Here is a 26903-nt window from a genome sequence, read left to right as displayed (position 1 = left end):
GTCTAAAATTCAACATACCACAAGTAATGTCATTAGATTTTTGATTACTTTGAGCAAAATCTCTTGCAGTTGCAGACTCAGGTTATTATTTTTTCTCTTCTGTGCAGATAGATGTAGTTCTGTGTACAACTTGTAATTTTCACAATTTTTATTTAACACCTTTGCTGGTTTGTTGCATTTGGATATAACTAACTCTACAGAGAAGAAATTAAAGTTTTTAAGGTTTTATATTTCTGGACCTGAGCAAAGCATTTGACACTGTCCTGCACCACATCCTGGTCTCCAAACTGGTGACACCTGGGTTTGATTGGTGGACCACTAGATGGATAAAGAACTGGCTTGATGGCCACACTCAAAGAGTGGCTGTCAATGGGTCCATGTCCCAGTGGAGGCCAGGGACAAGTGGAGTCCCTCAGGGATCAGTCCTGGGACCAGTCTTGTTCAACATCTTTGTTGGTGCCATGGACAGTGGCATTGAGTGCACCCTCAGCAAGTTTGCTGATGACACCAAGCTGTGTGGTGCAGCAGACACGCTGGAGGGAAGGGATGCCATCCAGAGGGACCTTGACAGGCTGGAGAGGTGGGCACAAGCCAAACTCATGAGGTTCAACAAGACCAAGTGCAGGGTCCTGCATCTGGGTCGAGGCAATCCCAGGCACAAATCCAGGCTGGGCAGTGACTGGCTGGAAAGCAGCCCTGAGGAGAGAGACTTGGGGGTGCTGGTGGACAAGAAGTACAACATGAGCTCTCAGTGTGCACTTGCAGCCCGGAAAGCTAATCGGATCCTGGGCTGCATCAAGAGAAGTGTGGCCAGCAGGTCAAGGGAGGCGATTCTCCCCCTCTACTCAGCTCTGGTGACACCCCACCTGGAGTACTGCATCCAGTTCTGGAGCCCCTATTACAAGAGGGATCTGGATGTGCTGGAATGTGTCCAGAGAAGGGCCATGAGGATGATCAGAGGGCTGGAGCACCTCTCCTGTGAGGACAGACTAAAGGAGTTGGGGCTGTTCAGTCTGGAGAAGAGAAAGCTCTGAGGTGACCTAATTGTGGTCTTCCAGTATCTGAAGGGGGCCTACAAGAAGTCTGGGGAGGGACTTCTCAGGATGTCAGGTAGTGATAGGACTAGGGGGAATGGAATGATGCTGGAGGTGGGGAGATTCAGGCTGGCTGTGAGGAGGAAGTTCTTCACCATGAGAGTGGTGAAGCCCTGGAATGGGTTGTCCAGGGAGGTGGTTGGGGTGCCGTCCCTGGAGGTGTTTAAGCCCAGGCTGGATGAGGCTCTGGGCAGCCTGATCTAGTGTGAGGTGTCCCTGCCCATGGCAGGGGGGTTGGAACTAGATGATCCTTGTGGTCCCTTCCAACCCTGACTGATACTATGATACTACAATATTGTCTTCTGTTGTCATCACAAGCCACTGAAATGCAAGCTAAAAGCTATATGTCAGAAAAAATATGAAAAGCAAAGTTTTTATTTTTTGAGGTTTAACAACTTTTTATTTTATGTTAATTGTATTATTAAAGCAAATACCATTTTTTTTAGAGTAATATAATGGAAACAAAGATTGCAATTGGTGAACTTATTTTGAAAACTTTGCTTTAAAACTATCACCAAATAGCCAAGACAAACTGAATGCACTGGAATCAGAGAAATGAATGAGTGAAGCCAAGAGTCAAGTGGCATTTCTAGTATAATGACCAAAGGCCACCAAATAAGCAGTAAAAGAACTGCACGTATAATTGATTGTGTGTGCCATATATTGTTAATGGTATGAGAAACTGTTTACTTGATGTCACACAGGAGAGCCACTCCTCTCAGTATCCAGTGGTCTGGAGACACTACTGTCCTTAAATAAATATCTGTAATGTAGTTCAGATCTGTCCTCCTGGGCTTCCTGTAAAGAGGACAAAGGTAGAGCCTGGGATCCTTAGACCTGGCTGTATTCACAGCAAATATATGCACCACAGGCAGCTGGACAAAAAGAATCTTTGGTGTAGATTCAGTGAGTTTGCTATGTAGTCTGTCCCAGCCTGCGCCTTCCAAGTACAGGCCATGGATATATACTCCTTCCTGTGTGGAGAGCAAGAGATACATCGCACAAAATAAAGCATCTGTATTGCAAAATGAGTAATGGGCTTAAAACATTAAAAGGAATATACACTGAGGTTTTTTATAGTACAAAATATCTGACATTGAATCTTCTCAGACTATTTAATTTTAAACTATAATAGCATCCCTGTTCAGAAGATGATGCTACTGGAATGGATGGCAATAAAAGTCGCTAAAGAAAGCTCACGCAGTACCAAATTTGATCTAAAGTTTGCTATAAATTCCAAAACTCAAGAATGGGTACAATGGAATCGTTCTTCAACTAAAACATTTTTGTAACTGAAAAACTAATCTCATGTTCTGAGAAAAAACAGTGAGGTGAATACAGTAGCAACTTTTTCCTCTAGCAATGCAAATTGATTGAATGATGCACAATATAAATTAAACACTGGTATTAATACTGAAACATCCTTGCATGCCATACGTACAGAAGGAGGTGCTTTGATTTCGTCTTTGTTTTGCTTTAGCACTTCGTTGTGTATTGTAACTGTGTCTAAAGCCCAGCCTTTATGTGCTCGAGTTGCTTCTTGCCTCATTGCTGTCAGAAACCCTTAAGAAATTAAGCCAGAGATTTAGTATGTATCTCACAATACCGAAACCAACCAACCAACCAAATCTTGCTGAGTAATCTGCGTGGCTCTGCACTGAAAGGTAGAGACATAGTCAGAGTTTTATAAAAAATTAATGACCTGATTAATTAGAAACCTTTGGTTTGGGTCAAAATAGGAACTAAAGTGGTACAGAAAATAATATACTATTTTTTTTCCTTTGCTACTACTCTTAACAAATGTTGACTCAAGATGCTGATTTACAAATCATCGTTAGGCAATCAGCTACAGGATCTATGGTAGAGGTTTGTTTCAAGGAGGGAAAGCAGACATGCCAATTATGTGAGCTGATATTTATGTAGGGGCAACTTAAGGAAAAGGCTTTTTGTTAATGAAAACTTGAAAAAAATATAATAAAATTCATTAATGGAAATCAGAAAAGCTATGTCTGAATGTGGTAATAAAAGTAACTATATTAGTGTGGGGAATCTAGATGAGGAAGTGCCTACAAAGGATTAAAAATATTTGATCTGTAAGTGAAAAAATGGGAGGCCCAGAGAGATATTAAGGTAGAGGATGACACAATCAGGTAGTGAGTTTGGTGGGTTTTTCAGTATTATTTGGAGCAGGCTTTACAGAGGCTTGCAATAAAGAAGGTTTGAGAGGTAAAGGAGTGGACAGTGTAAACACAAGATAAAAAATAACTGGGCAGGTAAAGAGGTTTGGATGTGTTGTAAAGAGGAAAAAACCCACAGAATGGGAACACTTGTAGCAAATGCCTGATTGTTTCTCTATAAGTGTCTCAGAAGATGATAATTCAGTCACCAAAATCTGAATAGCTACTATTTTATGCTGGATGAAGCACTACTTGTAGTTGTCAGAATGAGAGTGAGGCAAGGAGAGCAAAGTTAACCATAGAGAACTGCACACTTAAGAGTGATTACTGTAAAGACTTGAAAATGAAAAGGCATCAGGTTCCTTCTTGGTAGGCCATAAAGGAAATGAAGACTAGAGTTTTGTGGGCTGTCAGATATCTACAAGGAGGAAAAGCTACCAAATGAAATACAGACAAGCCAGGGGAGAAATCATGAAAATACATGGCTATGCAGTAGAAGACAGCACTTCAAGATTTAAAGTGGTTTGACATGCTAATTAGGACAAAGCCAATTAGAAGTTAATGCTAATGTGTGATATACATATAATTAATGTAGTACTTGAACATACATTAATGTCTCAAATACTAGATATTCTTGCATAAATAAACCATTATTCAGGCTTCTAAATTTTGCTAAAAAAATTTATTATATCTCTATAATACAATATTTGTGTTTTCATAAGCCTGCTTATTCTAAGTTGTCTTGATCCAAAGGTTGGGAAGGAGATGCAGTTCTTTTTTTGAACATTCCCATGAGTGAAATTAAGGCACAAATGAGGGCATATATCAAGATGAGACTATTTGTTAAAGAGAGAGCGAGAATAAACAGAACAGAGAGGAAGCAAAGGGAGAGAGAGAGGGAGAAGGACAATGGAGAAAGAGAGAGCAGGAGTAGTAGTTACCGCCCCGTGGTCCTTCTTTGGGTGGGGGGATGGGAGATGTTCCTGAGCTGCTGCTTCCCCCCCAGTAAGTTGCCATAGCTCAGGGTCTCTTCCAACCTGGGCTATTCTATTCTATTCTATTCTATTCTATTCTATTCTATTCTATTCTATTCTATTCTATTCTATTCTATTCTATTCTATTCTTACCTCATGTCTAGCAATAGCAAGTTTTGTACTTAGCAGACTTCTTTCTCCTTTCTTTTTGAACACAGAGTTTTAAGCTACCATCAAGTTCAAGACCATCTGTGTCTTAGGTTTGTTTGCTATTAGGCTAACTATTGTCTTTGGTCAAAAGAATCTGGTTCATTATCTTTTTTCATACCATCCTAAGTGCTGCTCTTCAATCACCAGAGATCAGTATGATTACTAGCTGTGCCATTTATGATGCAAATGGAATTATGTTTTGACTGGCATCTCAATACTGTCTTTAAATGATAATTTGAATGTGCTCCAGGCATCAAAACTTTTTCTGAGAGTGATTCCAAAAAAAACACCCCAACTTCGAAGTGCTTGTGCATGTTCAGAGAAGGGCAACAAGGCTCATGAAGGGCCTGGAGTGTCTGAGGGAGCTGGGGTTGTTTGGTCTGGAGATGAGGCTGAGGGGAGGCCTTATCGCTCTCTACAACTACCTGAAGGAAAGCTGGAAAGAGGAGGGAGCCAGCCTCTTCTCTTTGGTGACAAGTGACAGGACTGGAGGAAATGGTTTCAAACTGCACCAGGGGAGGTTCAGGCTGGATATTAGGAAATATTTCTTCACAGAGAGGGTTATCAGACATTGAAATGGTCTTCCCAGGGAAGTGGTGGAGTCCCTGCAGGGTGTTTAAGCAGTGTGTGGACCTGGTGCTTAAGGACGTGGTTTAGTGTTGACCCTTCATTGTTGAGTTGAGAGTTGGCCTGGCTGATCTTTGAGGTCTCTTCCAAGCTGTGGTTCTGTGATTAGTACTTTTTCCACTTCTGGTCACAGAAAGGCCAGTAAGAATAAAAGCATCATACACTAAAGATAACTCATATTCTAGGATTTCAGAGTTTAACCCCAACGAGGAAAAAAACCTCGTAGCTGTTACATGTAAGTTTTTCACAAGAATTTTGTAAGGTCAGTTGTGTAACATAAGTGTGCTTCTTCTATGAACATGCATCGAATAAAGTAACAAGCTTTGTTATTCATGGAGATGATTACAATTTGTTTTTCTTCCTCTTTCCTATAAATGGTAAATATACCAAGCTATAGCAGATCATGCTAGATAATGTCTGCTTGTGCTTTGCAGTATACTTGTGAAATGTAAACACTGTGAAAAATACTGTTTCATGATTCTCTGTGAAAGACAGATAACTGCTACAAATTCTGGCAAGTTCATGGAATCACAGAACAGCCCAGGTTGGAAGAGACCTGAAAAGATCACCTGGTCCAACCTTTCACAGGAAAGGGAGCCTAAAGGAGATCATCTAGCACCCTGTCTAATTGCATCTTGAAAACATTCAGCAACAGGAACTGTACCGTTCCCCTGGAGAGGTTGTTCCTGAATGATTGCTTTCACTGTAAAAAAAGAGTAATATTTCTGTTGCTACTGTACAGCATGTCAATAACATCTTGCTCTAGATTGAAGCTCATCTGTACTTGCAATGCACACTTTGAAATGGGTTGGTTTGAAACCACAAGAAAATGGTATTTTCTTTAAAAGCTGGGTCAGTATCATTAAGTGTATTTTCTTTAGAAGCTGTATCATATCATAGAGTCAATTTGGTTGGAAAAGACCTTTAAGATCATTGAGTCCAACCACAATCCAACTCTACTAAGTCTGATGCTAACCCATGTCCATTAGCACCACACCTCTCCTCTTTCAAACACCTCCAGGGATGGGAATTCAACCACCTCCCTGAGGAGCCCATTCCAGTCTTTGATAACCCTTTCAGTCAAGTTTCTTCTAATATCCAATCTAAACCTCCTGTGGTGCAACTTGAGGCTATTTCCTCTCATCCTGGCACTTGTTACTAGGGAGAAGAGACCAATACCCACCTCACTACAACCTCCTTTTGGGTAGTTGCAGAGAGCAATAAGGTGTCCCCTCAACTAATATGTCAACCAGATAAAGTATTTTGTTTGTTAACTACATGTTTTCCTTCTTTTAATATAAAACCTGTATTTATGTGTCAAACTAAAAAGCCATCTGTACAAGCATCCTGTCTCTGACAGCAAATGCAAGCAGATGCTTAGTGAAATAAAATAACAACAGATAAAATGACAGATAAATCCTCTCACTTCTATGTTTTTCCAGATTTCAGTAATCTGAATCTTAGGAACCTCCCAACCTGACAGTTGAGTTTAGACAGTCATATTTATTGCCATCACTGGACTTGCTTCCCATGACTTTGTCTGAATCTCTTTTTTGAGCCCATTTATCTTCTATGACATACTCTGACAACAATGAAAACATCTTTTCTAGGTGTAGTATTAAAATAGTTATGTGGTAAATCCCATTACATTATGATTACATCGTAACACAAGTCCTTTCAGTACCCTTACCTTGTGGATTAAAGAATCCAGTCATCCAAAACACTTTTGGTCTTCCTTCATATATCCAAGTAGAGAACTGAGTATTTCTTTCCAAAAGTTCAGTAAACCAGAATCCAAGCGTTGAAGAATCCCAAGATACTCTTTTCCATACTTGAGGAATTCGAGCATCATACATATTATCAAGGACATCTCTCAGATTCTGAAGGAATGACATCATAATACATTAACTAAAGCTATCAAGGTAATAGTTTAAAGCACAATATTCCATGTGTGGCAAAGCTGCTTTACTTGCCTCACTCATAACAATAGTTCCTTCTATGGCTAATTTAAGGTCATTCAAGCTGCTGCGGACCATCGTGATCACCTTTTGCATTCGGTCAATTTCTTGCCGAAGGAAAATATTCATTGAGTTAAGGTGTCCCATTTTGATTAAACGCTCTTTTACCTAAAATACAGGAGGGCAGGGGAAGGAATTTAGTTAAATCTAAGTTGCTGGAAAACTGTTAAGTTGTAATATACAGTATCTTAATCTGGGTTCAGAAAAGTGAACAGTTGACTTGTACTTCACATTATTTGACTAATATTTATCCCCGTAAAAGTGGTGCAGGCTTTATTTTGTTATTTTTTTACTCAATTACTAAGGATTTTGCTGGCATAGGACTTCATCCAGAAGGCTCAGAAGACTGCTATCACAAATGTTAAGGACTGGATTTCACCCCCTCCACCTCCCCCACCCCCCCCAAAGAATAGTCTCTATGACATATCTCCAGGACCAGCTCTTAGATCTTTTGATTCTAAATAAAAAAGCCTCATACTGATTCATGCTGACGGCAATAAAATGTTGGTTCTTTGCTTGACTCTGCTACTAGTTTAGCATAGAATAGAATAGAATAGAATAGAATAGAATAGAATAGAATAGAATTAACCAGGTTGGAAGAGACCTTTGAGATCAAGTCCAACCTATCATCCAACACTATCTAATCAAGTAAACCATGGCACCATGCACCCCATCCAGTCTCTTCCTAAACACCTCCAGTGATGGTGACTCCATCACCTCCCTGGCCAACCCATTCCAATGGCAAATCACACTTTCTATGAAGAACTTCTTCCTAACATCCAGCCTAAACCTCCCCTGGGGCAGCCTGAGACTTTGTCCTCTTACTCTGGTGCTGGTTGCCTGGGAGAAAAGACCAACCTCCACCTGGCTACAACCTCCCTTCAAGTAGCTGTAGACAGCAATGACGTCTCCCCTAGGCCTCCTCATCTCCAGGCTAAGCAATTCCAGCTCTCTCAGCCTCTCCTCATAGGGCTTGTGCTCCAAACCCCTCCCCAGCTTTGTTGTCCTTCTCTGGACACCTTCCAGCAACTCAACATCTTTCCTAAACTGAGGGGCCCAGAACTGGACACAGGACTCGAGGTGTGGCCTAACCAGTGCTGAGTCCAGGGGCAGAATGACCTCCCTGCTCCTGCTGGCCACACTATTCCTGATACAGGCCAGGATGCCACTGACCTTCTTGGCTAGCTGGGTACACTGCTGGCTCATGTTCAGGTGGCTATCAAGCAGTACCCCAGGGTCCCTTTCTGCCTGGCTGCTCTCCAGCCACTATGACCCCAGCCTAGTTTCCTTTTTTGAATGTCTCATGTGAAAACTCAGCAGAGAGAACAGTTAGAAAACAATGAATATTATCTTGCCTTATGAGGTATGTAATCTGGAGGAAGTTTCTCTAACATGTCTTCAGCTAAACGATAAACAATGGCTTCACGAGTTTCTCCAGATCCTGCACCACTTTCTTTAGGCTGAATGTTGGTAATAGTATCCAGAACATCAGCTGCTGTATTACTTTGGTATCTGAGAAAACAAGAAATATGTTATAAATTACATAGGATTTGCTAATAGTTAAATGATACTTTGTGGGACACACAATTTGAAAGTTGATAAAAACCATGCTGTATCATGACAGGCTAAAAATCAAAGCTCCCAAAAGAAATGGTTAGCCTTTGTGTCCAGTATAAAGATAACACATTGGTCATGAACATTAGGTTTTCCACGGCTGTAAAGAACAGGGACTTTCATCTACACACCCTGTTTTACACTTGCTTGTTTTCTCCCTCAGACTAGGAAGGAGTGCTGCAAGCTGTGATTGTGAGGTGGCAAAATAGCTTATTGCATGATTTTTAGGGATTCTGAGGAAAGGAGGACACAGCCTCAAGCTGCTCCAGGGGAATTTTAGGCTCGAGGTGAGGAGAAAGTTCCTCACAGAGAGAGCTGTTAGCCATTGGAATGTGCTGCCCAGGGAGGTGGTGGAGTCACCATCCCTGGAGGTGTTGAAGAGGGGATTGGACGTGGCACTTGGTGCCATGGTTTAGTAGTCATGAGGTGTTGGGTGACAGGTTGGACTTGGTGATCGTTAAGGTCTTTTCCAACCTTATTGATTCTATGATTCTATGAATGAAAAAAGTCTATGCCTGGGAAGGACTTCTTAGGAGCTATTTCCTAGGAAGAAGCAATAAAAAAGATAAAATTGTAACAAGAAAGACTACTTTCCTCATTTAGTTGCCTTCTAACAGTGGATTGCAGAAGAAAGAAAAATTGGAGGCATAACTGCAAGCTGCCCCTTTATTAATGCTTTAAGGTGATCAGGATTAATGATAAAAACTGCTAGATTTACAACAAAGTTCCATACTATGGTGTGGGGAGCACCAATGTAAATTTATGCTCTGAGTCAATACCAAAAAAAAAAAAAAAAAAAAGGGAAAAGAATTAAATTCCTGTGGTATTTGATGGTAAAAGATAGTAAACCATGTCAGTCCTTCACATCAATACTTCTTATTATGCTATCTGGTGGCATAGAGGTATGAGAGGCAATAAGAAAACATAGTAGTGTATGTGTGGGTATTCCAGTGCAAGCATTGTCCACCTTTACAGTATCACAGTGTCACAGTATAACTAAGGTTGGAAGAGACCCCAAGGAATATCAAGTCCAACCTGTCTCCACAGACCTCATGACTAGACCATGGCACCAAGTGCCACGTCCAATCTCCTCTTGAACACCTCCAGGGATGGTGACTCCACCACCTCCCTGGGCAGCACATTCCAATGATGAATGATTCTCTCAGTGAAGAACTTTCTCCTCACTTTGAGTCTAAAACTCCCCTGGCGCAGCTTGAGACCGTGTCCTCTTGTTCTGGTGCTGGTTGCCTGGGAGAAGAGACCAACCCCCTCCTGGCTACAACCACCTTTCAGGTAGTTGTAGAGAGCAATGAGGTCACCCCTGATCCTTCTCTTCTCCAGGCTAAACAATCCCAGCTCCCTCAGCCTCTCCTCATAGGGCTTGTGCTCGAGGCCTCTCAACAGCCTTGTTGTCCTTCTCTGGACACGTTCAAGTGTCTCAATGTCCTTCTTAAACTGAGGGGCCCAGAACTGGACACAGGACTCAAGGGAGTACTTTATGGAATCAGCTACATAAGGAACATACAGCATATGTTCTGATACAGAACATATCTTTATAGTGCCTCAAGCATGATTTTGCAGGTTGGTTTTACTTTTCAACCTTCATATGACACCAATCTCCTCCTATTACTTTGTTGTACATAATTACGTATATATATATATTTTGTCATAAGAAGTAAAAAAGTTGCAATTTTATATGGATTTTGTTTTGCTCCAAAATAAAAATTATTAAGAATATGTTTTTAGAGAGTTTGGATTCAACACCCTATCACATTTTGATAGCTGGAGTCTGTGACATTACAGATTTTCTATACTGGAAGTTAAGACTAAGAGAAATACAGTTTGATTGAAACATTACCTCAACTTTGTGTAGAAAACAGCAATTACAAGTCCGTATTAATGTGACATTCAAAATCTTATATTCACCAATGACAATGATACTCAGTTCTGCTCTGTCTTCGGTTGGTTAATAACAGCTTGCAATAGCTTCACAAAAATTCAGTTAGATGTAAAGCTTCAGTATGGGACCAACTGGAGACAGGAGTTGACAGAAGATTGTCAAACTACTCCTTGCCTTCTCAGCTGCCTCATAAACTATTTTGTCTTTGCAGGGCCTATGATTCAGATAGCAAGTTGAAACCACTTGCAATAATTTCAGATATTAATCCTAAGGAGATGTAAATATTGACATTTAGTGAAGTATTACAGCTTTTGGCCAAACTGGAAAACTGTCCTACTGAACACATGAGAACAAAGGTCTCTCTTGTCCTGAGTAATAGTAAAATGGAGAGGACCAGGTTGTCTCAGGGTTCCAATTCTAGCAGTTTGCCTTCCACATACTCCAAGATAACCTGCTAGGATATTTTAAGGAGAATTTGAATGTGACTTTCTGTATCGTATGGTCTGTGTGTCAAACATGAAATTGAGACAGACAGTGTACTTGCACAGATGTCTATAGAGACTGTGATAAGATGTGGAAAAAAACCAGGAAGCTGTGAAACATTTTCCCCAAACTCTAAAAGAAATACCTACAAAAATTTTCCTCATGTAAACACATGAAGAAAAGTTCTTTTTCTGTGAGGGTGTTGGAACTCTGGAACAGGCTGCCCAGGGGGGTTGTGGAGTCTCCCTCTCTGGAGATATTCAAAACCCTCCTGGATGTGTTCCTGTGTGATCTGTTATAGGTGATCCTGGTCTAGCAGGGGGGTTGGACCAGATGCTCTTTCGAGTTCACTTCCAGCCCCTAACATCCTGTGATTCTGTGAAAATGGCCATAAAAATTATAAAGTAGCAGGAATGGGCTGATATACCAGGCAGAAGAAAAACACAGTATTAGAAAGAAATGGAAGAGCTATTCCTACTCATTAAAGCTACCTTAACACTGTTAGTCTCAAGTTTCCTCCTGCAAATTAGATTTTGGATCTAAAGTATGTCTCTCTTTATAAGACCTTGTCTAGCTCTCTGTTAAATCTTGGCTCTTTTTTAATCAGTTCTGGAAGGGAGTTCTTGCAAGTATCAGAGAATTACTTGAAACAGAATCACTCTTGCATTCTTTTCTTCAGAAGTATGTATTTAAAATGTTAGGTGCTAGGCAGAGTTGACAATAAAACTGCACTGTTCCCACAGCATGCTTAGAATATTGGGGTTTTAATGTGGCATCAGCCCCTCAAATTTGAGGCTGAAATATTATAGGAAATTATAGTTTTATCCAAAACTGTTAGAAACTGTTAGGTTTCCACAGTAATTGGGCATTTGAATAACACTTGTTTTGTTTAAAATTAGAAAAAGCTATGTTAAGAAGCAATGAATGTGGACGTAATGAAAATGCAATCATTTATGGCAGAATTATTACGAACTTCAGTGATAAAAAAACCCAACAAGATGATTCATATCCTTTCACAGGACACATAATATTGGAAGGAAATAAAAGCCAAGCTGTTTCATACGTTATTTGGAATGAAAAAGTGAATTACTTCAAAGATAAAATTTTAAACAGAGTTAGTACATGGCACTGTTGAAAAGCCTCATTTAAATAACTGAAGACTGATGGCAACAAAGGCTTACAGTTGCATCCAAAAGCATGCTTGTAGTGAAATTCATAGAAGTTTCCTATGAAAAATACACTTCATAGGAATATATCTCCAAATACTAGAAGAAAGGGTCTCTGCTTTACTCACGTAATATCAGCATTAGGATGAAGACCAAAGACCTTTGGACTGTCCATGGCAGGGAGTGACTGGATGTATTCAAAATACTGTTCCAGGGTTTTGCACACTGGAATTTTATATCCAGTGTAAAAACAGAAAGTGCTGTCAAACATCTTTTCATTAAACCATACCTGTGGAAAAAATGGAGGCAAAACCCAAACCACAATTACTTTGCTACTTAGAGTTTTTAAATCTCATTTTTATTCATGGAGTTCTTGTTTTAACTATTCTATTCTATTCTATTCTATTCTATTCTATTCTATTCTATTCTATTCTATTCTATTCTACTCTACTCTACTTTACTCTACTCTACTCTACTCTACTCTATTCTAATTTTACTTGGATACACAAGTAAATCATTAAGAGTTATGTCTTCTACGTTTGAATTCCAGCTAAGTAATTTTAATAGTTTCTGCTCCTCACTAAAAAGAAATCCAGAGGAAGAATCTCAGTACCACAGTATCAAAGAATGTTTTGAAAAATGCATTTACTTGAATAGTCCTATAAACTGTTGGAAGAAGTGCATGTTCAGCAGCAAGAAGGTATTTTGATTTCTGTATTGCAGCTGCCAATAGGAACGACAAATAACTGTATTTTGAAGGTCTCCTACCCTTGCAAAACAATTCAGAAGACGTTTATCGAAGTCATCTGTGACTCGGCCTCCATACTGTACTTCTCCAATCATGTAGCGCACTGTATTCCATGATATCCCCTGGATGCAGTAAATGAAAGACTGTAGTTATAATGTTTAAATTTGTAACATCCAAACCTCAAAATGCTCTAGAATGCAAGCCAAAATAATCAGTTGGGACAAAAAAAAAAAACCACCAAAACTTTATTTCTAATGTAATTTCTGAGCTCAGGTCTATAATTCTAAAGTAAAGTTGGGCTTGATCTTGCTGTTAAAAATACATCTCATTACTCATATGACCTGATAATGTATTGAAAATATCAAGACCCAATTCTGAAGTTCTCAAAATTACGTTTTTTTATGTGGATGATATCACACAAAGTATTTCAGCCTGACTATCTCACAGAGAGTCTGCAACTCTGTTTGTTAGAAGCTGCACTGAAATTGTAGCCATGAATAAAGACTAACATGAAGAAAAACCCAATTCCAGATACTGTACAAAGAAATTAAATATACTGTATACAAATATGAGTATTCACCTTCTTGATGTCACATTCATCTAGGTGATTTTGTATAAACTGAACACTGGCTGTAAAATCTGCTGAGTTAAATTCATAGGGAATATTCCAACCCAAAGGCCCAAACTTCCGGCGTTCCTTAGGGATACAATTAAAACCAAATACATTTATGAAACAACACATATTTTTGTGCCATTATTAAAGTTTAATAATAATAGTGGAGCAAAGAATCAAAAGGGAGAAGGAGTCTAGCCTAGGAAAGCACCATGTCCCACAAAACTTGCATCATGAGGGATAAATATACTTGTTTCAAAATTCACGACTTTATTATAAGGCTGCCACCACCACGTTATTAAAATTTATTATTGCATACATAATAGAAAACAAAAGTATTACACTTGCAGCAATAGCAAAATAGTTAAATATATAAGCAATGGAATCTAATCTGCAGCCCATTTTAAACATCCAACACTATCAGATTTCTAACCACTTTGTATCAGGAACGGTGTGGCCAGCAGCAGCAGAGAGGTCATTGTGCCCCTGGACTCAGCACTGGTTAGGCCACAACTTGAGTCCTGTGTCCAGTTCAGGGGCCCTCAGTTTAGGAAAGATGTTGAGTTGCTGGAAGGTGTCCAGAGAAGGGCAACAAAGCTGGGGAGGGGTTTGGAGCACAAGCCCTATGAGGAGAGGCTGAGGGAGCTGGGGTTGCTTAGTCTGCAGAAGAGGAGGCTCAGGGGAAACCTTCTTGCTGTCTACAGCTACCTGAAGGGAGGTTGTAGCCAGGTGGGTCTCTTCTCCCAGGCAACCAGCACCAGAGCAAGAGGACACAGTCTCAAGCTACACCAGGGGAGGCTTAGGCTGGATGTTAGGAAGAAGTTCTTCCCAGAAAGAGAGATTGGCCATTAGAATATGCTGCCCAGGGAGCTGGTGGAGTCACCATTATTGGAGGTGTCTAAGAAGAGACTCGAAGGGGTGCTTGATGCTGTGGTTTAGTTGATTAGATAGTGTTGGATGATAGGTTGGACATGATGATCTCAAAGGTCTCTTCCAACCTTGTTAATTCTATTCTATTCTATTCTATTCTATTCTATTCTATTCTATTCTATTCTATTCTATTCTATTCTATTCTATTCTATTCTATTCTATTCTTTGTTTTAGCCACCTCAGTTACATTACTTGAGTTTTCTCAGAATGCAAACCAAATTTATCCAAGAATTTAAGAACTAAATTGCTGAGTAATGCCAACATTTATTAAAATAATAAACAGCATAATACTGACATTCTAAAATTAACTATGTGTTAAAATAATTAAGTTTAAATTACCAGGTCAGCAATGACTGACAATCTTTGAAATGTACTTCAGTAACGATTAAGGCCCTTAGCTACAATATCTGAAAAGAGCTAGAACTCGAAAAAAAAACCCCAACAACCAAGAACTTTTTCCCTTCCCCCAAAAATCAAGTATTGTTTATAAGCAGATGAGACAGCATTAACCAGTAACACCTTGCAGAAAGGTATAATGATTTTCTGCTAAAACCCCTGAATTACGTCTTAAGCTATATTTATCATAGCAATCTTGTTACCAAAGATACTAGGAACTGGTCAGTTTAAAGGAGGGACAACATATATATATTGTCTGCTGGCTGGCAATCTATAAATACATTTTCTGAACAGCTGAATAGTTGTAATAGTTTTTAAAAGTACTGATGGATGAATAAGCTTAGGTCTAGTTCCATGAGAAGAACACTATAATTGTGAGGCAGTATACAGAAATTTATGTTTATAAGACATAAACTTTCTGTCTATAAAAAGGTAGAAGGAGAAGAAGAATGCAGAATACTGTATCTTAATAGGGACTTCCAACAAACTGTCCTTCCCTGATACACTGAAAATACAAGCAGCTCAATAGAGCCTAGGGCTTAAATAGTGTTTCATAACTGTTTTGAGATCCTTGATGAAAATAAAGTGTATTCAGAGAGCTCAGAATTGGTAATTAATGTGATCGCAAAACTTATATATCTTTTAAGTACAAAGTACTTAATATCATTGTGCTCACGTTGGAATTAATATAGAAAACATTGACACAGGTAAAATAAAATGAAAATAAGACAGTAAATGCTTGAGCTGCATTATACATAGAATAGAATAGAATAAACCAGGTTGGAAGAGACCTTCAAGATCATCGCGTCCAACCCATCAACCAATCCAACACCGCCCAAGCAACTAACCCACGGCACCAAGCACCCCGTCAAGTCTTCTCCTAAAAACCTCCAGTGATGGCGACTCCACCACCTCCCCAGGCAGCCCATTCCAATGGGCAATCACTCTTTCTGTATAGAACTTTTTTCTAACATCCAGCCTGAACCTCCCCTGGCGCAGCCTGAGACTGTGTCCTCTTGTTCTGGTACTGCTTGCCTGGGAGAAGAGACCAACATCCGTCTGTCTACAACCTCCCTTCAGGTAGTTGTAGAGAGTAATAAGGTCACCCCTGAGTCTCCTCTTCTCCAGGCTAAGCAACCCCAGCTCCCTCAGCCTCTCCTCGTAGGGCTTATGTTCCAAACCCCTCACCAACTTTGTTGCTCTTCTCTGGACTCGTTCCAGCAAGTCATAATGTTAGCTTTCTAGAAATTAGGCAGCTATTCTAAGCAAGGCATCTAGATTACCTTTAAAATCAACAGAGTGAATGGACAGCTAAGACAGATAAGTTGATTTTCTATTTTGGTGTGCTTATATGTATTTCTATTGACTGAAGAGAGAGCTTTTTGCCTTACACCAAATGACCACCTTTTGGACAGATAAAGTAAGAAGAGAAAAAGAGATCTCAGGAAAAGCCCATAGAATGAAAATTGAGTACAATTGTGCACATTTTTAAAAGCAATTATGAGAATAAGAAACTGAGATATAGATTATAGAAATTAAAACGTCTGCCCTGCAACATGATACTCCAATAAACATCAGAATGTGTATTTTCAGGAACCTCTATTAAAGTGACTCCATTTATAACCTTATAACCTATTATAACCTTGCTTGCAAGCCTCATAAGAAATACCTGAACTGTAGAGTGCAGGAAGGCTACAGTGTAAAGCAAAGGTTTCCACACAGGCATATTGCTAACATCTAACAGATCCTGATTAATTGCAGAAAATGTTCTTTTCAGTCCAGCACGTATACCTTGGGGAGGTTCATTTGTGAACTTTATAGCAATCTGTCATGTGAAAGAGATAAAGGAATTAGATTTGTTTACTGAAACAAATATGGCAACATTAAATATGTCTATTAGTTAAAAAACCAAATGTAAATTGATGAAGCGCTGGTGAGAAAAAGTTGTTATGCAGCTATACTATAAACTGCATAAAAGCATGACACTAGATTAGGCCCCAAAATACTCTGAATGTAGACCTCCAGTATATGTTGTTCAGAACCACCACCAACACGTGTCCATTTATTTATTTCCATTGACAACCTGGAAACATCTGACTTGCTTCTCAAAAGGCATCATATGGTACTCTTTCCCTGATTCAGTGTTTGAATCATAAAAGAGAACTATCCAGACAAGAACTCTGTCATATTCCAGGATTTCACAGGAAATAAAAAGAAATTTCACCTCCTCAGATGACATCTTTATGTTCACAGCAGCTACCCTTGACTCTATGGCTATGCCTGCAGCAGTAAATTAGATTTATTTGAGAGTATTCCTGGGCACTCTGGTCAGCAGGCATGGAATTCACACTTGTGGCAGTAAACTGCCACAGTCCCACAGAATACAGCCCCTTATGTTCATGGAAATTGGTTAAGTTGCTATAAAATTTCAATTGTCAAATGATACCTGCAAGTTTTCTGAGGAGCCTTAGCTAGCAAAGGTTTTCATGCCAGAGAATCTTGTAACTGCATACCCCTATGGACAATTCCATTCCAGTGCTGGGTAATGTTCATGGGGCACAACTGAACATGTTAGACAGATTGACTTTCCCAGAATCTCTGTTCTATGATACAATTATAAATGCTGAAGGAACCTAAATAAAACCTGAATACTTTGCTCCTCCATCAGTATTTGTCTGGCTGATTTGTGTAACATGGCGGGTAGCATGCATTGAAAGGATAGTAATTACGAGGCTCCCCATGGGCTGAATGCAAGCAAAGCTCTGAGGTGCTTCTACTTCTGAGAGACTTTAAATAAAAGACCCCATAAATATATAATTCATCTGGCAGTGTCACTATCTCCATGTTTATGGTAAAGAAGTTCAGTTATTTTTAAGGAATAACTTTTCAACTTCAGTCTCTCAAACTTGTTTCTGGGCTGCAGACCCCAAGCAATCTCAGGGATAAGGTCCAGTCTTCTGCAAGGACCTATCTGCACATGAACAAACTAGAGCACCAGACTAAATGGGAATCAGTCTTTCCAGTATTTCAAGGGATAGCCTGTTCAGGTTTTGATGAATATTCTGTGTAAAGAAAGGCAAATTATTCTCTCCTTTCTTCTGAGATGGGGCTGATCTTTGGTTGGTCAGTTGTTAATTTTCTGCAATACACGAGTAATGTTTTAACAGTTAATGTGACACTATGGACTGGGAATTCACATGAAGCATTTGAAATAAATCCAGTGAAGATTCATCTTCTCTCTGAGAGATTCAACATTTTCACTTCTCTATTCTCACTTTTACCTAAATGTGTACATATGTACCTCACTATTCATAAACCCCTTGAAGATGCAGGATGATGCCATTTTCTGTTGCGAGAATGCAAGAGAATGTAGGTCCATACAATTACCTTTCCATACAGAGTGTTTTTCCACAGTTAAATACATTTCTTACCAAAGATTGCCTCCTAGATTCATTCAAGAAAACCTTTCCCCCATTTACATCCAAATATCAGGTATGGTATCTATTTTTATAGAAAGAATGATAACCACTAAGAAGACTCCCACTGTTACTAAGAGGAAAGGGGTCTGTGAACACAGAAGTGTCAACATATAGACATTACAGGAGACATTAATTAGCATCATGACCCACTGCAGGAATGCTAGGAACCATCCTAAGTGACTTAATTGCACTTTGTAAGAGTTTAGATAATTTTTCTGATATTAATGATAAATGTGTCTCTGAGATGTACAGAACAACCATTTATAGTTTATCCAAGAAAAATAAGGTTACTTCTTGGTAGATATTGGTCTTTGAGATATGTTGTTTATATGTGTTCTGTACACTTTATTCTTCATTTCAGACAGGGAAATCTGGAGGAGTCTACAAGCAGTTGAGAGCAATAATCTGTTCACAAGGCAACTGCTTGGGCAAAAAGAGATAAAAGTAAAGCCTCATAGTTTTGACTCAAGTGTTTCTGTGTATAGAATTAGTGTAAATCACAAACACACATCTTTGAGAACATACAGTTACTAGTAAGTCAATTTCCTGCTTAAAATGATATTTGCATTGTAAGGTAAATTCATTTTTTCTTGGGTTTGGAATGTTTTCCTATTTATTTTGATTCCATATACATCTTAAATAACTTTGATGGCATGAGGTACCTCAATTAAATATTTGAACAAACCTGTAGCAACGTAATTGGGAATTTAGGATGTGGTTCAGTAGTTATCCAAACTCGAAATGTCTCATCCTTTATCTCAGCATTCAGAAGGGTCTCCATTAGTTCATCCATGAAATCCAGTCCAAGATGACAATTCTGAAGTAACACCCAGCCTCCCTAAACAAGAATATTGACTATTACCATATAAAATTTAGAACAAGTTATTATTCATAAGGCTAAAATCAACTTTCTATATTAGAATAAAATTTGTTTCTGTGTGAATTGGGATGGGGGTTTTGTTGTTGTTGTTGGGGGTTTTTAGGCTTTTGTTTTGTTTTGTTTTTTCTTTGGGCCTGTTCCCAAATATGGATTATATTTTGTATGCTATGATATTGTAACAGTTAAAGCAAATGGGAAGAGTTAGTGCAAAAGTTCTTGCCATAACCCTTTGCTCATAATGAAAATAACATAGCTAGAGCTAGTATTTTAAGTAAACTATCAGTGCTACCTAGTGGCAAAAAGAAGTAATTCCTGTCCTAGCAAACACTAGGGCTAAACAATCCTGCCATCAGATGCGAGTGGAAAATTAACAGCTGAACTCTAAAGAATTTATCTTTTAAAAAAAATATGTTAATAACAGAATATAAAGTGTAAAGAAGTGGTAATAAGACTCAAATTTTTATACTGCAATTAGTTTATTTCCAATAAATGTATTTGCATTAAATTCAGCCTCCACATACTAATTTTTGTCTTGTTCAACTCTCAAATTGCACTTCCGCTTATGAATTTAAATTCAATCAACTTTCATAGCTTCACTTTAGAAGTCTGATGAATCAAAAGCCTGGTCTTAAAATGGAGCATTATTTAATCAGTTCTAAACAGTGATGTGTGGATTTCATTACAGCTTGCAATTTCATTTTGGCAATTTTGGCTTAGCTCATTTAAAAAGAAATAAATAACATTTGGTGACAAAAAATGATTGAAATATCCATGACGAACTGATGGATGTTAAAAAAACTAAACTAAACAAAACAAACACAAAACAAACAAAACTAAATAACAAACCAAAACAAATAACAAACACCCCTGCCTCCCCCCACACCCCCCTGAAAAATGAACACCTAGGTGAAGGAGGTTTTTTCCTTCTTTCACGGGGATCCATTTTTTTTTAAAGAAGATCTTAAATCGTTTTGCCACGTTTATAAATGAACCAGGCTCAGTTTTTGAAAATTATCTACCTGTAACAGAGCACAGCATTTTAACCATATTATATACCCTTGGCCTGAGGTAAGAAAAGCCCTAGATATTTTTCTTCATAGTCACTAATTTTATTTTCATCTTTAAAATCTGATGTTCACGTATCCTTCTCTCTGTAAAATACGCACACTGCCAAGGCACTGATTTCAGAAATTGTTATTAGCAGCTCTACTGGAGTGCTGTTTTGAATATCCTTGTGCCCTGAATTGAGGGCAAGAGAAAGGCAGGGACTCTCCAGTTTTCACTATTCCAATGTACTGGAGGTTGATCGTGACCATTCTAGACATCATCATCATCATCATCAAAAAAACAGGTTGGAAGAGACCTCCAAGATCATCATGTCCAACCCCTCAACCAATCCAACCCACCTAAACAACTAAACCATGACACCAAGCACCCCATCAAGGGTGACTCCACCACCTCCCCGGGCAGCCCATTCCAATGGGCAATCACTCTCTCTGCATAGAACTTCTTCCTAACATCCAACCTAAACCTCCCCCATAAGGAAGTATGAGATATGTATGTATCCAAAAAATGACATCATCTATAAATAGAATTCTTTTTCTAAAGTGGGACACATCTATATTCTAGTTACTGGTGCCACAGTTGGTAGGACTTGAGAGGTTATGGAGAAAAAATATAGAGAATTTCCATAACCAAGAAATTTGGATTATGCAGTAATGTATAGAAAGTGTGCAGTAAAGGCTAAACATAAGTATTATATACTTGTCCATAATAGAAAAAGAGAAAACAAACTGTATTATAGTCAAATGAATAAATATCTGACAAGATATTACTCTTTTGTCTCAAATGAAGATAGGAATGAAGAAATGAAGAAAGGAGGAAATTATCTACTTGAAGATGTTCCTGCTCATAGCAGGGGAGTGGTTGTACTGGACGAGCTTTATGGGTCCCTTCTGTGACAATGTATTTAATGACTCTATAATACAGTTGGAATTCTATAATACAGTTGGACCCTTTCTGTTCTCTGTATGAAAGACAGGAAGTCCTGGAAAGGCTCTGAAGTACTTTACGACTGAAGCCAGAATAAGATGACAGAACTCTGCAGAAGTCTAAAGAACCATTTCTTCATCTCATTATGATTAAACATTAGAGAATAGGGGGACAAAATAGCTGTTTAGTTCAGATGGAAATCTGAAACTATCTTGATCATCAATCTACAACAGTCTCAAAAGGACATTGTCCTTGCAGAGTGCTCTGTCTTGTGATCTCATTTTTCACCATTTGTGCTTCCAGAGACCCAGGGAATCTAATAGTTGTCAAATACTCTGAGGAGTTCAATTTTAAATCTCAGTGATTCTATCTTGAAATTTTTACCTATCTTTTGATGAATACTCCCCCTGAACATATGAAAGCATATTCTGGTGAACAGATAGGTAATAGGGTAGCTTGGCAGGTACAGCCACTTCAACAGAATGAAAAGCCTGACAAACAAGTGACAAAGGGCTGAGGATTGCTAGAGGTTGATAAAGATAAGCTTGGTGCCTCTCCAACATTAACCAGCACCTCTGTGCCCAGGCTCTGACCCTGTATTTGTGTAGGCTCAGCCCCCCAACTAATTAGAGCTGACCATATTTTATCCTCATTTTAGAGTATAGAGTCCTGCTATAGAGCCATTTTGAGTTGGTCTCCTCACAGCAGCTAGCAGCCTAGCAGTTGGATCCTCTCTGCTTGGAATGGAATGCCATCCAAGGATACTTCTGCAGACTGAGTCCTCACTCCTTCCTTTGAGGAAGTGGGAGGTTTTCCCTTTATGAGTGAGCACATTACATTTTGGTTCATCATTCTAGAAAGAAAATTCCTGAAAGTTTATGGTTAAAGCTTAATTGGTTGTGTAGTAGTATATTCCTGACTGGCATCCTAACTTGTTATTTAATTAACTTAGAAGGAGTGCTGAGTAATTTTGATTACAATAAATTTGGATTTTTGAGTAGCTGTTGCTGTCTGGTTTGTGGGTTCTTCCATGAACAAAGAGCAATCAAAACTTTTCCTGAACACAAGTCAGTTTGGTTTTCTTCGCGTGAGTGTAACAAGTGATGCTGTACTCCTCCTTTAGAATAGCATAGCATAGCATAGCATAGCATAGCATAGCATAGCATAGAATAGAATAGAATAGAATAGAATAGAATAGAATAGAATAGAATAGAATAGAATAGACCATGTTGGAAAAGAACTTCAAGATCATCAAGTCCAACCTATCACCCAACACCATCTAATCAACTAAACCATGGCACCAAGCACCTCATGCAGTCTCTTGCTAAACACCTCTAATGATGGTGACTCCACCACCTCCCTGGGCAGCACATTCCAATGGCAAATCACTCACTCTGTCCAGAATTTCTTCCTAACATCCAGCCTAAACTTCCCCTGGTTCAGCTTGAGACTGTGTCCTCTTGTTCTGGCGCTGGTTGCCTGGGAGAAGAGACCAACCCCTACCTGGCTACAACCTCCCTTTATGCTTGACATGAAGGTAGAAATGCAAAATACTGAAGACTGCATTATAAAAAAAAAGTGAAAAATGTTATTAAAACAAACACATATTGCAGTTTTCCCACCTGTTCCATTGACATCTGTATGAATTTGCGAGCGTGAACTTCTTGTCCTTGACCCATAGAGATGGTCCTACATTCTACAACACATTTAGCAATATATGATTAATGAGCTTGTAGAATTCCTTCACCATATTATACTATTATATATAAATTGTCTCAGCACTGAAACCTTCTAAATAACATTAAATATATTAATCCACAATATTTACAGTGTTTGTAGAAGTGAAAGACTGACAAATGATATTGTCAGTGAGAATTTGTGCCAAGTTCTAATGAAGCCACAGCATTCAAAACATAATCCCAGATTTTATTATGTAGCCACATAAATGAGCACAATGCATGATAACAAAATAGCATTTGTGAACATATTAATGACTAAAACAATGAATATAAGTATCTGCTGCTCAGTTTTTATGCACATTTTGTCAAAATGTCCATGTACTGTAGACATGAAGTCCAGAACATACAGAAGCAGATTCTGATGGCATTTTTAATTACAAACATACTTGTAAAAGTAATCTTGCAGATTTTTGCATTAGCTGCTGTTAAAAGAAGAAACCAATATTGTCATTGTGACAGAATTAAGAAAGGGGTGGGTGGGGGGGGAAGGTAAATATTGTCTTACAGTTAGGAATTAAAAAGTATCACCACTGGGATTATAAAAATATGGATGCACTGTCTAACATCACAGAATGTCTCTCAGCATATAATGTTCTATTGAAAAAACACCTCTGAAATGATTTACATTACCCTTCTGTATCCTGAATATATGACAATGAACAATTACTTTCATACCCAGTTTAAGTTTCCTAGCCAAGGAATCAATCTGAATAGTTGGGTCAGATCCCATAGACAAGAAACAGATGAGAGGTGTTCTCGTGTCACTCTCCTCCCAAGTTTTTTGCAAGTTCAGAATAACAGGTTCTGTATATTTCTCATCCAGGGAATGGGCAATATATTTCCTGGCTTGGGAAAGTGTTCGGTCTGGACACCAAGACCTAGAAATGAAAGTATAGACTAAGATACAAACTCACTAACTCTTACTGTTGCAGAGAGAGACTTAAATCAGAAATTCTATTTTTATCAAATAGAGTTTTGCTTCAAAGACATATATATATACATATATATATTTGTAGGTTTGTCTTTACAGATTGAACAGCAGACAGAGCTGGTAGTTTTCCCTCCACTTATCACTGTGCAGTACTTGCCAGTTGTTAACAATTTTGCCCTCAGTGAACTATTTACACTGGAATTTTCTGTTCTGGATACCATCATCAGGTTGGAACACTCTGCATTTTAAACACAGCTTTTGTACCCAAGAACACAAATAGGGAAATGCAAGACTGGTTTTATCCTTTAGTAAAATTCTACAAAAGTTTCATGGGAGTGTGTTAGTCTTTCAGGGCACAGACTCAAGTCTTCTGCACTGGATTGCATTTGTGTTGGGGATGAGTCTTTCTTTTTCCCATGGGAAAAGAAACAGCCAACCAACCAATTACTTTTTTTTGATAAAATAGATGACTTTTCAAAACTTCAGTTTATAGGCTTCTTATTTAAAGGCTTAGGACTTGGATGCCCTCTTCTCCTTCCAGTTGTATAGAATGTAACAAGACAGTACTTCTTCCATGAGATTGTGGCCTTTTGTACTGTACAGGTTGAATGTGCTCCAAAACCAAATCATGGTCAAGTAACTAATGTTGGTGTTTAAGTGTCTGATTTACTTGTTGGAAGTATACAACGAATGTAGTACGATACAATCTCATGCATAAGACAGCTGAATGCTGCTTTAGGAAAATCCTTTCTATCCCAAGGCCTGCCACAGAGATCTTAGCTGATCCAATCAAATAATTTATAGCACACTTTTCACATGGGGCTTTTGCATTTTCTCTTTGTTTTTAATTACTAATTTAAAGTTATTTAAAAATAGTTCATTGTAAAAGAAATGGTTCAAACCTCAATATTTTGAGAACTGAGTGATTGTGCTTTTTCAGTGGCATTTTAGACAAGTCTGCAATACAGTTCTCAGTTTCTGTTTGTCATAACATAAAAGCTAAGCTATATAAAATATTTTCTAGAAAACACTTTTTAGACTCTTCAGAGGACAGCTCTGAAGTGAGTGAATTAAATCATATTTCATGTGAGTAAACAAAATCATATTTCATTTTACCCAGAAATTAATTACAATCACAGTATTATGATAATGACACACTGATAGACTGAGACATGTGATGCAACCATGTATGTCTGAAATATCTGAAGGTGCTCACCTGACAAGTAAAAGCTTGCGAAAGGTGTCGAGTGACTCATTATATCCATCAGGAATAATTTCTTCCTCAGGAGCATCCTTGTCAAACCAACTTTTCCATCCCTTTTCATTACAGGCTATCTAAATTTATTACATTAACACACACATTTCATCTGCAGTAAAAGCTCCTTGTAACTTTATGTTGTAATGAGAGTCTGTTATTATATCAGGATTTATTACAAGTAACATTAAGCCTTTAGTGTGTAAGACATATGCCATATGAATTGCTATTAAGATGTTGCAAACTTTTAAACTAATCTGTTCCCTGCCCAAATCCAGGCAGCTACTGAAGAAAAATCAGTAAATAACAGAAGGACTGTATACATACTGTGATTAATTCATTCCTTCTAATCACAAAGCACTAAGAAGGACAGAAAAATCTGTCCCAGTACAATCCAGACAGCTAATGAATCACAATTTAAAAAACAAACTCCAATAAGCTTTCAACTTGAGAAAGAATAAGTCTGACCACAAATATAATTATTATTTAGGTACTTTGTAGAACCCAAGGCCTTATACAACAAGGGCTACCTGAGCACAGAACATAGCAAAAATTGCTATGAGTTGTGCCTTTAATGCAATGACTGAGAAAAGTCATTACTACAAGGAACACGTATGTTTTGAACTACAGTTCCATAAGCCTATTGTAAGCCAAGGAGTGCTGTCCACTTGACTGACCTACACCAAGAATGGACTGGGAGAGGAGTGAGAAATGAACACACAGGGAACTCTTCCAACTGTGTATTTCCTATAATGAAACTCATTTAGAGGGATTAATAAACATCAATTATCCCTTTCTGAACTATAATCCAAATACAAGGAAAAAAAATGCTTCATAATCAAATAGTTCAGTTCCACATTAACTAAAATCAAACCTGAGCACATGCTAGGGGAGTATTCAGAGTATTATTGTCTCAAAGTTGGCCATAGCCAGAGATATGTTACTGACCTAAAAGGATTTAGTTGACTCAATAAAATCATTAAGCTTTCATTACATTTTCTTTGTACCATCTCTCATGTAAATGGAGAGTGTAATCCTGAAGTAGTAAGTGCAAAAAGGAACAGAGTTATCTTAAATGTTTAAAGAGGGATAGGTCTTCATTAATTTAAGTTTAGCATCTGGGACTGGAGAACTTAAGTTTTAGAAGAGAAAAACAATTGTAACTGGAAAGAAGTACAACACAGACAACCTGGGCATACCATTTTCAAGCTTTTTTTCTTACTTTAAACGATTTTTTGTTTGTACTTCAATGAATATTGATAGAGTTATATCAGTGGATGCAAATAAATACAAAAGAGATATTCTTTCCTTATTTGCATTTTTAAAATGTATGTCCAAGCTGGCACCATCCAATATTCCATCTCTATCTATTACTTTTGCACTTTAGAATATCTGGCAGTTTTAACTTAGTGCTAAAAGGTTAGTTAAATAAAGAGGCCTTTTGTTGTGATGAGGTTGCCTAAGTGTTTTGGAGTCTAAAATTTTGTTTTCATCACTTCTAGAAAAGTCTCATAACAAAACCATTACCATCTACAAATTAAAAGGAAAACATGTCACTCATAGCCCCATAATAAATAATGTTAACAAGTGTGCAGCAGCATGCATTTTTGGGTTCCAGTGTCCTAAACAGTCCAGAGTGAAGACCTAACTGGAATTCCTCCAACACTTGCCTAATGT

At 38.3% G+C, this 26903-nt stretch overlaps 1 protein-coding gene across 1 annotated transcript in view; it reads right to left on the bottom strand.

Annotated features, from left to right (window-relative positions):
* Positions 1–1780: 1780 nt before the first annotated feature.
* DNAH8 (dynein axonemal heavy chain 8) overlaps positions 1781–26903 on the bottom strand; it is a 167268-nt gene continuing 142145 nt past the window's right edge. Inside the window, exons 80-92 of the mRNA XM_054162298.1 lie at positions 25188–25306; positions 23716–23918; positions 22924–22997; positions 19115–19267; positions 16620–16775; positions 13592–13708; positions 13032–13133; positions 12392–12552; positions 8456–8612; positions 7056–7208; positions 6773–6962; positions 2536–2657; positions 1781–2068 (exon numbers count right to left, since the gene is read on the bottom strand). Of these exons, the coding sequence (XP_054018273.1) occupies positions 1781–2068; positions 2536–2657; positions 6773–6962; positions 7056–7208; positions 8456–8612; positions 12392–12552; positions 13032–13133; positions 13592–13708; positions 16620–16775; positions 19115–19267; positions 22924–22997; positions 23716–23918; positions 25188–25306 (1995 nt within the window). The remainder of the gene's footprint in view (positions 2069–2535; positions 2658–6772; positions 6963–7055; positions 7209–8455; positions 8613–12391; positions 12553–13031; positions 13134–13591; positions 13709–16619; positions 16776–19114; positions 19268–22923; positions 22998–23715; positions 23919–25187; positions 25307–26903) is intronic.

This window comes from Dryobates pubescens, chromosome 6, assembly GCF_014839835.1.
Source record: "Dryobates pubescens isolate bDryPub1 chromosome 6, bDryPub1.pri, whole genome shotgun sequence".
Classification (NCBI taxonomy): Eukaryota; Metazoa; Chordata; class Aves; order Piciformes; family Picidae; genus Dryobates; species Dryobates pubescens.
This window is presented reverse-complemented; position numbering and strand designations above follow the sequence as displayed.